Source organism: Theobroma cacao, chromosome 3 (genome assembly GCF_000208745.1).
Source record: "Theobroma cacao cultivar B97-61/B2 chromosome 3, Criollo_cocoa_genome_V2, whole genome shotgun sequence".
Classification (NCBI taxonomy): domain Eukaryota; kingdom Viridiplantae; phylum Streptophyta; class Magnoliopsida; order Malvales; family Malvaceae; genus Theobroma; species Theobroma cacao.
This window is the reverse complement of record NC_030852.1, coordinates 28,974,486-28,990,436: the sequence shown is the minus strand read 5'-3', so window position 1 is coordinate 28,990,436 and position 15,951 is coordinate 28,974,486. Positions and strand designations below refer to the sequence as shown.

General features: G+C 32.2%; 2 protein-coding genes across 3 annotated transcripts; both read left to right on the top strand.

Annotated features, from left to right (window-relative positions):
• LOC18605598 (putative transporter arsB) lies at positions 5,121-7,353 on the top strand. The gene is made up of 3 exons (XM_018117599.1): positions 5,121-6,525; positions 6,676-6,865; positions 7,045-7,353. Exons 1-3 carry the CDS (start codon positions 5,332-5,334, stop codon positions 7,305-7,307), a joined length of 1,647 nt encoding a protein of 548 aa, XP_017973088.1. The 5' UTR covers positions 5,121-5,331; the 3' UTR covers positions 7,308-7,353.
• On the top strand, positions 10,807-15,020 carry LOC18605597 (putative transporter arsB). Of its 2 annotated transcripts, XM_007038689.2 has the most exons (5): positions 10,808-10,988; positions 11,129-11,244; positions 11,341-12,341; positions 12,462-12,651; positions 14,371-14,742. In XM_007038689.2, the coding sequence occupies exons 3-5, from the start codon at positions 11,400-11,402 to the stop codon at positions 14,634-14,636; spliced, it is 1,398 nt and encodes a 465-aa protein (XP_007038751.2). In that variant the 5' UTR covers positions 10,808-10,988; positions 11,129-11,244; positions 11,341-11,399; the 3' UTR covers positions 14,637-14,742. The 2 variants fall into 2 exon arrangements, with proteins under 2 accessions (XP_007038752.2, XP_007038751.2); XM_007038690.2 differs by having other exon boundaries at positions 10,807-10,988; positions 11,129-12,341; positions 14,371-15,020.

The window sequence follows — 15,951 nt, the reverse complement described above, 5'->3', positions numbered from 1 at the left end:
GCCAAAGGAAAGTTATTCAAAGAAAGTAATATCGATGGGGAGCACGCTTAAGCAGAGGTGGATCGAAGTGACAGACAAGTTGAAGGATACCACACGTTCATTATCTTTCTTTTAGGAGAACTAAATTAAGGGATATAATTAAAGCTCTTGGATATTTCTACATGTTAAACATACTGGTATAATAATTATCTAAAAAATAATAAAGATAAAATCTAAAGAAATTAAGTAAATAAAAAAATATAAAAATTTAAGTGATTCGATCTCTTGCTTATGTTTACGAAGTGAAACTGTTATTTTATTATTAAAAAATTAAAATATAATAAATTAACTTTTATGTTTTTTCAAATCAACCCAATATCTCTTACACATCCTTTTTAAATAACTGATCAAGAACACCCATCCAAACCACTCTAACTTTAACTAGAGCAAAATACAGAGTTACAAAATATCTCCTCTCTAGAGCTCCCAAAGCACTACTTTTAATTTTAAAGCTTAGAGATCCATTTTTATAATATAAAAGTTTAAAGTAGAATACGATTATGACTTAATGAAAAATAAGAAATTTAAAACCATACAACTATTCAATATTGTAAACAAACAAGAATCCTATTCAAATAAAATTTAAAATTCTAGTCAACCTAAAACTCAACACATACAATAACAAATTCTTTGAACAATGACATTCACTAATGGTAGTCACAAACAATTCTTTTTCTTTTCTTTTCATACAATTGCAAGCTCTTACTGTTTAAAATCAAAATCATTTTGGTGTGTTAAGGTCTTGAATTGAATTTCAAACTTTTTTTTTATGCTCCGACCATTGAATTTCATTTGCTAAAGAATATAAACAAGTTACCCAATAAATAAAAAATAATAACTATAGTAGCTTCTATGAATGGATTGTGAGCTGGAGATCAAAGTAAGGGATAGAGACATATTGGTGGATCCTTAATAGATACACATTATACATACATACATATAATTATTAGCGTGTATTACATCACATATTTTGGGATTGGCTCTTACAATATTATACATACACACATATAATTATTAGAGTGTATTACATCACATATTTTGGGATTGGTTCTTACAATATTATACATGCACACATATAATTATAAGAGTGTATTACATCACATATATTGGGATTGGCTCTTACAATATTAAACACACATGCATATAATTATTAGAGTGTATTACATCACATATATTGGGATTGGCTCTTACAATTTTATACATACATGCATATAATTATTAAAGTGTCTTACATCACATATTTTGGGATTGGCTCTTACAATATTATACATACACACATATAATTATTAGAGTGTATTACATCACATATATTGGGATTGGCTCTTACAATATTATACATACACACATATAATTATAAGAGTGTATTACATCACATATATTGGGATTGGCTCTTACAATTTTATACACATGCATATAATTATTAGAGTGTATTACATCACATATATTGGGATTGACTCTTACAATTTTATACATACATACATATAATTATTAGAGTGTCTTACATCACATATTTTGGGATTGGCTCTTGCAATGATCTTAGAGTGTAACCTTATGCATGGCAAGATAAGTCATTTTTTAAGTAAATTGAAATTAATGTTGACGGGTCTTGTATTTAATGGACATGTAAATAGTGCCATTTGATAATAATTATATACAAAGCAAAGTGAGACATGTTCACTTACAAAAAATTTGACACATGAATGCAAGGCTAAGCAACTATTAAATTTGATGAAATTAATAGTAACATTAGAAAATATATCAGAAAAAAACTATTGCATTAATGACAACAGAAATAAAACAGAAGTAAAATTTGAATGGAGCATTTCATGCAATGGCTGCCGTTAACAAAAAGAAATATTGAACAAAGAACGTGGTCTCTGAATATAAAAGACAAAGCAAAGCAAATACTCTCAACACTTGTAATATTCTTTTCTTTCTTTTTGGGGCCAAGTTGCGAATTTCAGAGAATTTGCAAAGAGTAAAACTCCAGTCAAGAATCGATTCACATATAACAGAAAAGAGAGCGTTAATGTTAGGAACCATTCACTCAATTTCAGGACGCCAAGTTTTTGCATTTCAACAAGCATTTGTGTCGCAAATGAACTACTGAAACAGTAAAGCAAAAATAAAGAGGGAAAAATCAACTGATAGTTTGGATGACAACCATAGAAAAAAAAAAAAAACCCAAAATCCAACTCACAATCTAACAAAAAACAAAAGGAAAGAAAATTTTAACAACGATCCGAGAAAACCCAACAGAGCAAGAAATGAGGCGAAACCAAAACAAAACACAACATAGCATCATCAACTATGAACAATCAATCCCTAGCAAAAATAGAAATAGTCAGATGTATATAATGAATTAAACAAAGAAAATGACAAAAACTAACCAAAAAAAAAAAACACAAATTCAACACAAAAAAGAAGAACCCAGGGAGAAAAAAGAAAGAACCAACAATAGAGGCGGTAATTTAACAATGTGGGGCCGACGAAGTTTTAAAATTTTTTATTATATATTTTTTTATATTTTAATTTATTTTATTATAATTTAAAATTATTTATTTATTATATATTTTTTAATGACTTCTTTCAAAATTTATGAAATTATTTATTGACTATATATTTTTAATAATTTTCTTAAAAATAATTTTTTTATTTCAATATTAATATTTAATAATAAAATAATTTTATAAACCCTACTTAACTGTATTTTAATTTAAGTTTTTTTACATCTCTTTTTTCTTTTTTGTCTTTTTATTTTTACTTTAATGTTTTCTTTGTACCTCACTAGTAGAATGCATTTCATTCCTCAAATTAAATTTATGAGCTTTCGAGCTTAGACAAAAAATTATAAAGACCACTCACCTCATTGTGTAATTTAAAAGAAAATTAAGTTTTTATATCTTTTCTTTTTTTGATTTATTTTATNCAAAATTTATGAAATTATTTATTGACTATATATTTTTTAATAATTTCTTAAAATAATTTTTTTATTTCAATATTAATATAAATAATAAAATAATTTTATAAACCCTACTTAACTGTATTTTAATTTAAGTTTTTTCATATCTCTTTTCCCTCTTTTTTTTTTTGTCTTTTTATTTTTACTTTAATGTTTTCTTTGTACCTCACTAGTAGAATGCATTTCATTCCTCAAATTAAATTTATGAGCTTTCGAGCTTAGACAAAAAATTATAAAGACCACTCACCTCATTGTGTAATTTAAAAGAAAATTAAGTTTTCTTATATCTTTTTCTTTTTATTTATTTTATTTAACTATTTATATATTTAACCATTATGTAAAATCTGTTGAAATATTGATAGATAGCCAATTATCCTTATAATTGTTCTTGTGATTCTTTCTTATTCTAGAGATAACTTAACTGTACATTAAGTGTTGACAGACTCATTATGAAAAAAGCTTGATTATAGGAATAGAGAAGAACTTGATTATAGGAACAATAGCTTAATTATAGGATTTATACCTTTGACTCATGTCTATATATGGACTGTATAGATCTATTAAGTAATAACACTACAAATATTCTTCTCATACTCTTATTTTTCAACTAAATCCTATATATTGTATTTAACTATTTATATTTTATACATTATAGTTTTATATTTAGTATTTTAAATTTAAATAGAAATAAAATAATAAAATTGGATGTTAGCTACCCATTGATTAGGATCTGATCTTAATTTTTTTTTTTATGTTAGTGGTGTGATGTGCTTGCTCTTTTTTTTGTTGCTAGGCATTTTTTTTTTTGAGCAACCATCAAGTTTTTAAAGTGATTTTTCTGTGTAATTGTATAAATTTTCAAGTAGTTTATCAGTTTTTGATCAAGCAAAAGTTTAATAAAAACATTTGTCAAAAAAAATTCAAATATGATTAAAGTACAAGTAAGTTTTAAATAATTTTTTTACATTTGAACTATTGAACCTCAATACTTCAAATCATGAAAAAGAATAGTATGAATCAAAACGGCGTAAGTTCAATTTTGAAAAAATAGATATTTTTCAAGTAAAATCTGATACTTATAAAATTATTTTTTAAGTTTTTTTTATTTTTTTAATTTACATGTTATATAAAATTATTATTTATTATAAAATTTTAATTATTTTTTAAATTCAATATATTTATTTTAAAAATTTTTAATTTTTATTCTTTTTTATCTTTAACCTCTCAATAAAAATCACACCCGAATATTTATCTCATTAGTTAATACATAATCTTCTTGCCTAAAAAACAGGATTCGAATCGCTCCTCTTTTAACTATAAAAAAAAAACCTCTCAATAAAAGTTGCTGGCCTCCAACTCTCGATGCCAACTAGTTGCTACTTGGGTAGGTTGCAGCCGGTGAAAGAATTTGGGCAATGGAGTCGGTTTGAGTTTAACCGACTTCTACGCACTAAATAGATATAATACAAAATGGATTGTTATCAGTAGTATTTTTTTTCCCTTTCATTTGTATGATACTAGTGAATTATTATAATTAATTAATTTCATAATATGTTAGTGCAAATGCAGGGATGGTTAAGAGGGTAACTTTCTAGAAGATGGAACGACAAAGAAAGAAAATAATAGATAATAAGCTCTAACTTTCTAAAATATTGGAGGACAAAGAAAGAAAATAAAAGATTGAATGAATGCGATTGCCGGAGTGGACGTGGAAATCATGCAAGACAAGATCTTTTTCACGGTTATAAAACGGAAGCTCCAACATGCTAAACCGAACTTGTGATCCACATTTCTCCTTCAGACAACTGGGAAGAAGTGCTTTCCAAACCCATCTAATGCAGAGCCTAGTTTGATGGAAAGCTGTGGCCTTCACAGGCAAGTATGGCCCCGTTCAATTTTTCATTACTGTGAGTCTAAACTTTTTCTTCAGTACTTTGTATGAACATGCTTTGCATCTGAATACTTTGAATTCAATAGAGGTTGTGGACTAGAAGTTCACTAAAATGGCCATGACTTAGCGACAAAGGAGATAGTTGAATCGTGGACTCTGTTACATCTTTCCAAAATTTTTTTGGGTGCTTGCTGTTTTGAGTTCTTGTCTTTGAGTTTTACTGAGTTTTCTGACTTCTTTTGAAATTTGACTTGAATTTATGACAGTGTCTCGAGGACGAAAATCTTTTACTTCGAAAATAATGTTCTGTTGGATCACACTGCTAAGCTGCTCTGCGTAGTTGTTTTGGGCGGGAAACTGATGGCATGAACTGGACTGCTCGTACTGGATAAGATTTCGAAGGTTTGGAATTCTTTAGGTTTTTAATTGATCAGAAACAATGGCCATGGCTTCTTCTGTTAAAGTGGTTCTAGGCTCAATTGCGTTTGCAATCTTCTGGGTATTGGCAGTTTTCCCTGCTGTCCCCTTTCTACCAGTTGGGAGGACTGCAGGGTCCTTACTAGGGGCCATGCTTATGGTTTTGTTTGGAGTCATAACCCCAGATCAAGCATATGATGCAATTGATCTCCCAATCCTTGGCCTTTTATTTGGTACTATGGTTGTCAGTGTCTATCTTGAAAGAGCAGATATGTTTAAATATCTAGGTAAGTTGCTTGCATGGAAGAGTAAAGGTGCTAAGGACTTACTTTTCAGAATCTGCCTGATTTCTGCCATTTCAAGTGCTCTTTTCACCAATGATACCTCATGTGTGATTTTGACTGAATTTGTGTTAAAAATTGCAAGACAACATAATCTACCCCCTCATCCATTCCTGCTTGCTCTTGCCTCAAGTGCCAATATAGGGTCTTCAGCAACTCCAATTGGGAACCCTCAAAACCTTGTTATAGCAATTCAGAGTGGAATTTCTTTCGGGGATTTTCTTATAGGAATTCTACCTGCAATGCTGGTAGGAGTCTTAGTGAATGCTTTACTTCTCCTGTGCATGTATTGGAGGGTGTTATCTGTTCAGAAGGATGAAGAAGATCCAAGTAGAGCGGCTGTAGCTGAAGAGGATGTGATTTCTCATCGGTTTTCACCGGCAACCATGTCACATATTTCTCCATTGAACCCTCAAGAATGGAACTCAACATTTGACTCTATGAATGTGATAAGGTCTCCCAACGCAAATCGTAGCACAGCTCATGTTGAGACCCTTAGAAACCGAGTAAAGTCAGCTGATCAGAATGAAATCCAGAGGGTACCTAGTGGTGCAATTGATTCTGCAAGGAATTCAAATGCATCAAAGGAGGCGACAACGGATGACCACTCCCATGGGAAGGAGGAACCTGTGGCTTCAAAGATGATTGCATTGACAGATAGCTTGCAAGACGTATGTTCTGTGCAACCTTCAGAAGAAAAGGAAAACTTACCCAGAAGGTGGAAAAGGAGGTTTTGGAAATTCAGTGTCTACTTTGTTACCATGGGGATGCTGATTTCTCTGCTTATGGGCCTTAATATGTCCTGGACTGCAGTTACCGCAGCTCTTGCTCTTATAGTTGTTGACTTTCAGGATGCTCAGCCTTGCCTAGAAAAGGTTTTTAAAAAATAAAATCAGATTGGAAATAGAAAAAAAAAAGAGAAAAAGAAAAGCATTATTAGTTTCATAAGAACTTAAATGTTTTACTTATTCATTTTTTGGCCAGATATAGTTAATTAATTAAGCTCAATTATTTTCTGTGACCAGGTGTCCTATTCGCTTTTAATTTTCTTCTGCGGAATGTTTATCACAGTCGATGGCTTCAACAAAAGTGGAATCCCAAGCACTCTTTGGAACTTGATGGAACCCTATGCAAAGATCAATCATGTTTCAGGGATAGCAATTCTAGCCATTGTTATACTTGGCCTCTCCAATTTGGCCTCAAATGTACCGACGGGTATGTTGATGTTTCTCTCCTATGAATATATATCTGATAACACTGGCAACTTTAAGTAGAGATCTTTGTTTCTTCATTTCTTTTCTCCTGAAACAGTAATCAGTTTTGCAACCATCTTTTATGTGCCAGGGCACATAACTTTCTAGTTGTTTAACTCCAACATGTTTGATACTTTTCAGTTCTGTTGCTTGGAGGGCGAGTGGCAGCATCAGCTGCTGCAATTTCTGCATCTGATGAGAAGAAAGCATGGCTTATGTTAGCCTGGGTCAGCACTGTGGCTGGGAACCTTTCACTACTGGGATCAGCTGCTAACTTGATAGTGTGTGAGCAAGCTCGTCGTGCTCCACAGCTTGGATACACTTTGTCCTTCTGGAAACACCTTAAATTTGGAGTTCCCTCAACGCTTATAGTTACTGCTATCGGTTTGACACTCTTTAGATGATTAAATAAATGTCCTAAAAAAGAGGCTTATAAGAAAAAACACAAAGCATGGCAGCAAATGTTTGTTTCAAAGCGACTGGTTTTGGTTTATGTTAAATGAAATAATGCTATTAGTCTTGAACTGTTGCATTTGTCATGGCTTTCTTCTAGCCAAAATGAAAAAAAAAAAGTCACTATGTTCTCCAATGAAAACTCTATTATATAGAGTTATTTTATCATATTTTAAGTGATAAAATGATCAAGTCTTTGTGTTTAAGCAAAATTATAAGTAGTTTTTTTTATTTTTTGTTAATTAGTTAACTTATGATTGAGTTAGTTAATTTCAAGTTATTTTAATTCATTTATATGATAAAAATATCTATTTTAACTATGATTGATTTAGTTTTTATGTTTTTAAGATATTCAAAAGAGAATGCGTAAAGTGGTAAGGAATTGTATAAGTTGGTCAAGTACAGATTTGATTGATTATGCTGTGGTATTTTAAACATAATTCAAGTTACAGAAGTCCAATTAACGTGATTTTTTGACCATAGGAAAGTTAAGAAAAATAACTACAACTTTCATATTTATCACTTCATCCATTTTTTATCAGAACATGGTCAAAATTGCATTAAAACTAGCTTGACCACAGTAGTTTTGCTCTAAGCAACTTGAAAGAACAAAGCATGAAAACAGCAAGTACAGCACTGTCCTAGCCAACTAGCAAGCTCCCAAGCCAAAAGCTTGGGCACTACAGTGTCGTGCTTCCAACGTTGCAGTGTCGACATGCAAGTTGATAATTTTTTACACTCTCTGATCTTCTAAATCAAAAGGTTACATGGAGTCGTGAAAATAGACCTTTTTAAAATTGAAAAGAGGGACTTTTCAAGTTTTTTTGGGAGCTAGAAAAGAGAGGCAACTTTCTGAAAAAAAGAGGAAGGAGAGGATTCAAGTATTTTTGGGGGAGCTTCAATCATTTACATCAACTCGTTTTTTCTCTCACTAGTTCTATCTCTCTCTCTACCTTTTATTGTAAAAATGAATATTTTTTTTAAAAATATTAGATTTTATATTAAATATGCTGAACTGAATTTCTATTCTTAGGATTGTGGTTAATCTCTACTTGTAGTTTAAATATTTTAACCTTCTTTTACTTAATATTAATGGGTAATATGTTATTTATTTCAAATCGATGCTTATTGCTTCTAATTGTTTGATCAATAATTAGATTAAGTTGGATTTCTAAATGCAACTTGACATAGGGAATTTAGAATAGATTAAGGATTTGAATAACATGTGTTTACTTTGCTTAGAGTATGGGTGATTTGATTAATATTTAGGATAAAAATATACCTAAATATCATTTGTGACCAAGATTAGGGTATAAACTTAGTGAACCTACCTTAATTAATTTACATGGACATGGAAAATTAGTTAAGATAGGTTTGTTTAAAATATCTCGAAAAAAATTATAGATAAATTTAGATTCTAGACTAACAATCAACCCATCAATATAAGTATAAGGAGTGAAATTAAATTCAAATGAAAAGTAGAGTACCACAGTCTAGGCTCTATTTTATTGAACTTTTAGAAATTTCTTATCATTAATTCATTAGTTTACCTTTGTTACTTTAATTTCAATTTTAATCAATTTTCGAAATTAAATTACTTGGATAAGATTAGAGTGTCGAATTTTAATAATTAGTAAAAATTTATATACAATTCTCTGTAGATATAACTCACTCACCGTTATATTACTTGTTAATCATATGCATTTACATGATGTCATGCTAAAATTGATAAAAATCTTAAAGTAATTTACCTTGATAAATTAGCAAACAACATCCCACTTGCCAGCTAATACTAGATTCTGCGCAAAAATTGATCATGATCAAATTTCTTTTTCCTTTTTAGCCATGAATATATATCTAGCTAAATAAACACAGCCCTTCAAATTCAATGTTCACGCAGACACAAATTGAGTGTGCTTTGCCCAATGCCAATTTTTACAGTTTTCCTCAAGTTCTGTGATTATCGATTAGTATTGGTAAGTCTTGGGCCCGCAATTTCGACCGACGAATTGCAATCTTGAGCCCTTCTTCTTTGAGTCCAATGACTAATAGGTAGGAAGCCCAACCCTAATTTGAATACTAACATTATTATTAGACTATGTTAGTCACAGTTAAGGTAAGATTTGAATAGTAATTTTAAAATATTTGTTATTTAAGTTTAATTGTAAATAATTTTTTTAATATTAAATTATTTTTTATGATTTTTTTATAATTAATATAAAATATTTATTAAAATTCATTAATAATCTAAAGATGATTTTAAAATTTAATTTATTTGTTTATAAAATTAATTTTAATTTGTTAATTTAATTTTTAATAATAGTATACATAAAAATTAATTATAAATTTATAACGTTCGAGTAGTAGTCTATCGAATAATAAAATTCAAGATAAAATATCTTAATAATAATAAATACTCTATCTATTAATATCTTTAACGATAATTTATTTGACCAAATTTACTACTAACGTTTCTTCCACGATATAGTAATAAAATGGACTTCATTTATCGAGGTCCATTCAATAGTTTAATTTGTCTAATCTTTTTTAATCATGAATTATTGAATTTAACTCTCTTTGTTCTTTTTCTTCTTTCTGTCTTTGGTAACGCTCTTTGTAAACAAGAACAAAAAGAACAGCAGTAGTAAATGGCTTTGCTAGGGTGACTCGGGAATATAGTAGTATAAAATATTCCAACCCAAGACAGGGTGAGTGAGCGATCCCTAAATAAAACATGTGCAGATCCCGGAAGCCACTCAAAAATCCGAGTAGATCTTACGCATAGCGCATCGAAAAGATTGAAATGACGTGGCACATTTGAAGCCGCATATCTTATTCTTACATCTAATCCGTCAAATGTTTTTATTTCCAGACAAGTTACTATTGTATCGGATGTCCCCAAGGGACAAGTTACTGTAAGTTTATGTTTTGTGATATTAATTTGTTTCCTTCTAATTTATTTTATTTTTGGAAAATAATTAATTATAAAATGTCAACAAAGAAGAATAGGTAAACTAATATAATATTTTTCATGAAATAGGCTTTTTTTTTAAAAGCATTAATAGGTTTTTGTTTTGATATTTTTATTTGTAAAATAGGTAAAAACAAGTGTAAAATATATTGTATTAGTAAAATAAATCAGATTAAACATAAGTTGATAGTTCTGATAAATATAAACATTAGTGAGAAAACGTATTATTTTTTAATATTGAGTGGCTAATAAGAAATATACTTAAATTTTAAAAGATGAAGATTTGTTTTCTTTATTTATTAGATGACTGGATATATTGTTTTTAAATTCAAATTTTTACAAATATAACTTTATTTACTATTTTTTTTAGTTTGTCGTTAATCTATTTTTATCATTTTTCTTAATTTTTATTTTTTTTAATAACCGATGAAATATCGTAATATCAGGATATATCATGAGCTAGCGCAACCTAGCCAAGAATCAGCGGTTGCTCCCTGTACCTTTTCCTCAATAATTGCAAGGTGCAAGTGGGGTCTCGTACAAATTCTCGAACTCTAAAAAAATAGGCGAAGAGAGAAGACAGGCCAGCCAAAATATATGTGGGATTCAGACAGTGCAAAGTATTCTCAACTAAAAGCTAATTGAACTAGCTTTTTTCCAGGTAATGGAATGTAGTTTAATTTACTGTCAACAGCTTTCTCGTAACAGTCTTGCTGATAAAATATAAAGCTAATTTTGTTGTACTTGCTAGAAATAGTAGCTGTAGTAGTTGTTCTAACTAGTATTACTTTTCCCAAGCAGAACGAAATCGGCAGTCTGATCCCAAGACAGAAACATAAGGCATTTTAGACAATCTTTATCGTTTCAATTATCAAGATTTCGAGCTTGAAGGCCTGGAGCCTTGTGCAGTCTGTTAGGTAAGGCTTTTAAAGAATGCTAAAAGATGGCAATGGCGTCTTATGTAAAACTGATTCTAGGCTCAATTGCCTTTGCAATCTTCTGGGTACTGGCAGTTTTTCCTGCTGTTCCATGTCTACCCATCGGGAGGACTGCAGGTTCCCTTTTAGGAGGTATGCTGATGGTCATTTTTCAAGTCCTAACTGTTGATCAAGCATATGAAGCAATCGATCTTTCAATCCTTGGTCTACTCTTTGGTACAATGGTTGTCAGTGGATATCTTGAAAGTGCAGATGCATTTAAGTACTTAGGTAAGTTGCTCACATGGAAGAGTAAAGGCGCAAAGGACTTAATTTGCAGAATCTGCTTAATTTCTGCCATTTCAAGTGCTTTCTTCACCAATGACACATCTTGTATGGTTTTGACTGAATTTGTGTTGAAAATTGCAAGGCAGAAGAATCTCCCACCTCAACCTTTCTTACTTGCCCTTGCCTCAAGTGCTAATATTGGATCTACAGCAACTCCTATTGGCAACCCCCAAAACTTGGTTATAGCCACACAGAGTGGGATTTCTTTTGGGGAATTCTTAACCGGAATTCTTCCTGCGACTATACTAGGATCTATTGTCAATGCTCTATTACTTATATGCATGTATTGGAATTTGTTATCTGTTAAGATAGATGAAGAAGATTCAGCTGCACAATTTCTTACTGGGGATGGTGTAAGTTCTCACCATTTTTCACCAGCCACAATGTCACGTTTGGCATCATCAAGCTCTCAAGGACGACTCCCTGGATTGGAAATTACAAATGTGCTAACCTCCCCCCATGTGAATGGCAGTGTGAACTTGGCTTATCATGACACTCTTAGAAACCGTGTAAATTCAGACCAGGGTGAGACTGAGATTCATGGCTTCCTGAATGGTCCCTGGGAGTCAAGGAATTCAAATTGTTCAGAAAGATGGAAAGGGAAGCTGTGGAAATCCTGTGTTTATCTAGTTGTTGTAGGAATGTTGATCTCTTTGCTTATGGGTCTTAATATGTCAGGGACTGCAATTTCTGCTGCACTTGCTCTCATGATTCTTGATTTTAAGGATGCTGTGCCATGCCTGGAGAAGGTAAAATCAGCAGCTATGACCCTTTTACCCCTAATTTAGATGTGAATTGATCATATTACTGGTTAGACATATGGAAGTGTCAGTAACTTGTTGGGAATTTTGCTTCTCTGGTTTGAACAGGTATCCTACTCTCTTCTAATTTTCTTCTGCGGGATGTTTGTCACAGTCCAAGGTTTTAATAAAACTGGAATCCCAAGCGCTCTATGGGAGTTAATGGAGCCCTATGCAAAGATTGATCAAGTCAGTGGAATGGCAGTCCTTGCACTTGTCATTCTTGTCCTGTCAAATCTGGTCTCAAATGTGCCCACTGGTATGTTGATTTTTCTCTTCTATGTTGCTCTATCTTCTTGATGAGAGTGGCTTTCAAATTTGGTCTCATTCAAATTCAATTTCTTTGCAACACTTACTCGGAAGCAATGTTTTTAGTAGTAGAAAACTAGATCAGTTTTGAAGAATATATAACATTAATGAAGTTTCTCCCACAGTTTATTTTAGGATCTAGGATTCTTTGGATCTTCGAGCTGGGATAGATTTTGCATTTTAAAGAATGGCTTATGCCTTTTGATTTAGGATGTTGCTGAATGAAAAGATAAAACATAACTAGATCCTAATCATATGAACAAATGAAAAATAAAATAAAATGTAACTTTATTCTGGTCATAAGACAAATTTGCTGATGGTACAGTTGATTTGCATTATGACAGTGTGGAGTTGAACAACAAGATATGCTAAAGCATAACTTTCTGAAGAGAACTGAGCTGTATGTTTTGAGAGCTTTTAAGAACTTCACCATGTAAAGAAGCAAAAGGAAGATGTAGCTACACTTCAACATAGCAATTAGGTAAATTATAGAACTTAGCAGAATTCATCTGATGTAACTAAAACTTAGGATCCTCAACATATAAATGTTCAAAACAGCCTCTTTCCTCCGAATACTTGATTTTTGATAAAATCTTGAAACATTTTAACTGCTTTTTTGACATATCTGCGGTTTGGGTCATGCACTACTCAGATGTAGTAAAAGAAGAGCAATGAACAGAATGAATTTTCTTCAAGAATTATGGATCTCTTTCCTTTAATTTAATGAAGTTGATGACCTTCAAAAAAGAAAACAATCTTCCCAAGTATCTGTTTCAAGTCATACGCAATACCCATACTCAGGTCACGTTAAGAAGAGGAATGAAACAAATTTCCTTTTAGAATTGTGGATCTTCTTGCTTAATTAATTTAATGAAATTAACAAGCTTCACCTGGGTAAAAATCTCATTCTCAGTTCTTTGAAGATTCAACTACAACTAAAGTAATGGAAAATTAGTAAAATGACTTATGGGATATAAGTTTTTGCTTTACATCTTTTTGAACGCATAACAAAATAAAATGAAATTCTTTGTTAAACAGGTAATTAAAGAAATAAACAGATAAGTTGACGCTTAACTATCTCAAGCTCTCAATGTTTCATTCTTTCCTTGCATCAGAAAAGCAACAAGTGATTGCAACTTATAATTAAACTAAAGCACATTAGCTTCAGCTCTATTTGAGTTTCTGAAACTGCAAAGATAGAAACCTGTACACCAGCATACGCTGTTACTAATATTATACATTTTGAGATGCAAGCCAGTAATAGAACTTTCATTCCTAGACTAGATGCTTGAAATTTCATGGAAGTATTGAAATTATGCTATGGTGTCCATTTGAATTAGGCCTCGGATAGGGCAGGATGCCTCTTTTAATCTGTCATTTAGTTCATTTAAGTTCATTTATAGATTCTCAATTGCCAATGGACTTAAACCTCTTGAATAGCTTACTGACAAATTCTTCCACATGTTTGTGTTGAGTGTGTGTGTGTGACATCTATAGTGGAAGCCTTGCTACCTTGGTGATTCTACTTGGCACTGGTTTTAATTCTCTATCCTTATGATGAAACCTTGGTTTGTTTTGAATCATTATTGACATCATAGCTGTCATAATATAAACCATGCACATATGAGGTAATATGTAGCTTAATCCCCACATGTTTTACTTGTCTCAGTTCTCTTGCTTGGGGCAAGGATGGCAGCATCAGCAGCATTGATTTCAACAGCCTTTGAGAAGAAAGCATGGCTAATTTTATCTTGGGTCAGTACTGTGGCAGGGAACCTCTCATTATTGGGATCTGCTGCCAACTTGATAGTGTGTGAGCAGGCCTGCCGTGTTCCAAATCTGGGGTACACTTTAACCTTTTGGAGCCATCTCAAATTTGGAGTCCCCTCAACTCTTTTAGTCACTGCCATTGGCTTGATACTGATAAAATCATAGCAACAACAACACTCATATCACAGAGCATTTCAGGGTATGATTATTCTTTATTGATGCATAAAAGAACATGGGTGTATTTTCTCCTCAAATCAATGATTAGAGGACAAATTGTTGTGGTCGGCTTGGGAAATTCCAGCTTGATTATGTATGGACTCTGGCCTGGTTCACCTGATCTTCGTGGCTATCCAAACTGATCTGGACTTGGCTGGGCCTGGCCACAAAATGGGACCCAAGAAGTGACCCTGGCTGGTCCCAAAAGTTCAAAAGTCATTGACCCCTTTACCAGAAATTTGAGGAAGCGGGGGGAGTGTAAAGGGGTAAAGACAAAAGATTTGTGGGTTTTTCTGCATGGACCAATTCATTCCAGTCCATCTCTTTGGACTTTTTCAAAATTTGACGTCTCTACTGTCTTTGCACGAGCTCTAAAGCTCGCAGGCGTAAGTGGTATGGGTATTATTCGTTACATGAAGAATCAATGCCTTTTATCAACAAACAACGTTCGAGATTTATTGACATCCTTAATTCTTTCTTTCCTTCAAAATAAACAAAACCACTCAAATTTAAGAGCAAGAATATGCAAAGTTGAAACTTATACGGCAATCAACTTTCCTATTCTATTTAACACACCATTATTGCTGTAAAAGACTTTCTATCACAACTAAAAAAATCAATAAAGAAAAAAAAAAAAGGAGAAACAGGCAATCACCTTTACATCTACCTAATTAGCAGCACTGAATTTACAAATTCAGAGATGTGAAAAAGAGTGTCATTTTCAACATTGAACCAATACCCCACGGGTCATTTTCAACACGTGAATATGAACTTCTCACTTGTAGGAAAAAAGGCAAGTTCTAAAGAATCATTTACTGCTACCAAGAAATAAAACATGAAGATTTATATGGAAAATTTAAGATTTTGTTGTTTATATATATATATATATATATACCGAATAAATAATCACAGCCGTCGGATGAGGACCCACATTCCGGATGTAGGGTTTGGCAGTTCTAGCATATAGCAACCCACATGAAACATATGAGAGAGTAAGGCATGATGCAGGCTCCTAAGGCGCAAATGAAGTGCTTTTTGGGTCATGGGATGGGGGCGAGAGATGTACCAATGCCAAGTTGCCAATTAGACATGATAAGAAAATGAAAAGGCCATTGTGGGGTCATGCCACGTGCAATGGTGCTAGTGGTGGTGGGGCTTAAATTCCGAAGGACCCCACGAGTTCCCTCCTTCTAAGCTTTCCACATGGCCATGTACATCTCCCCTTTTAATTCCATCCCATGGTCTGGGCCGTTTGCCAATCTTT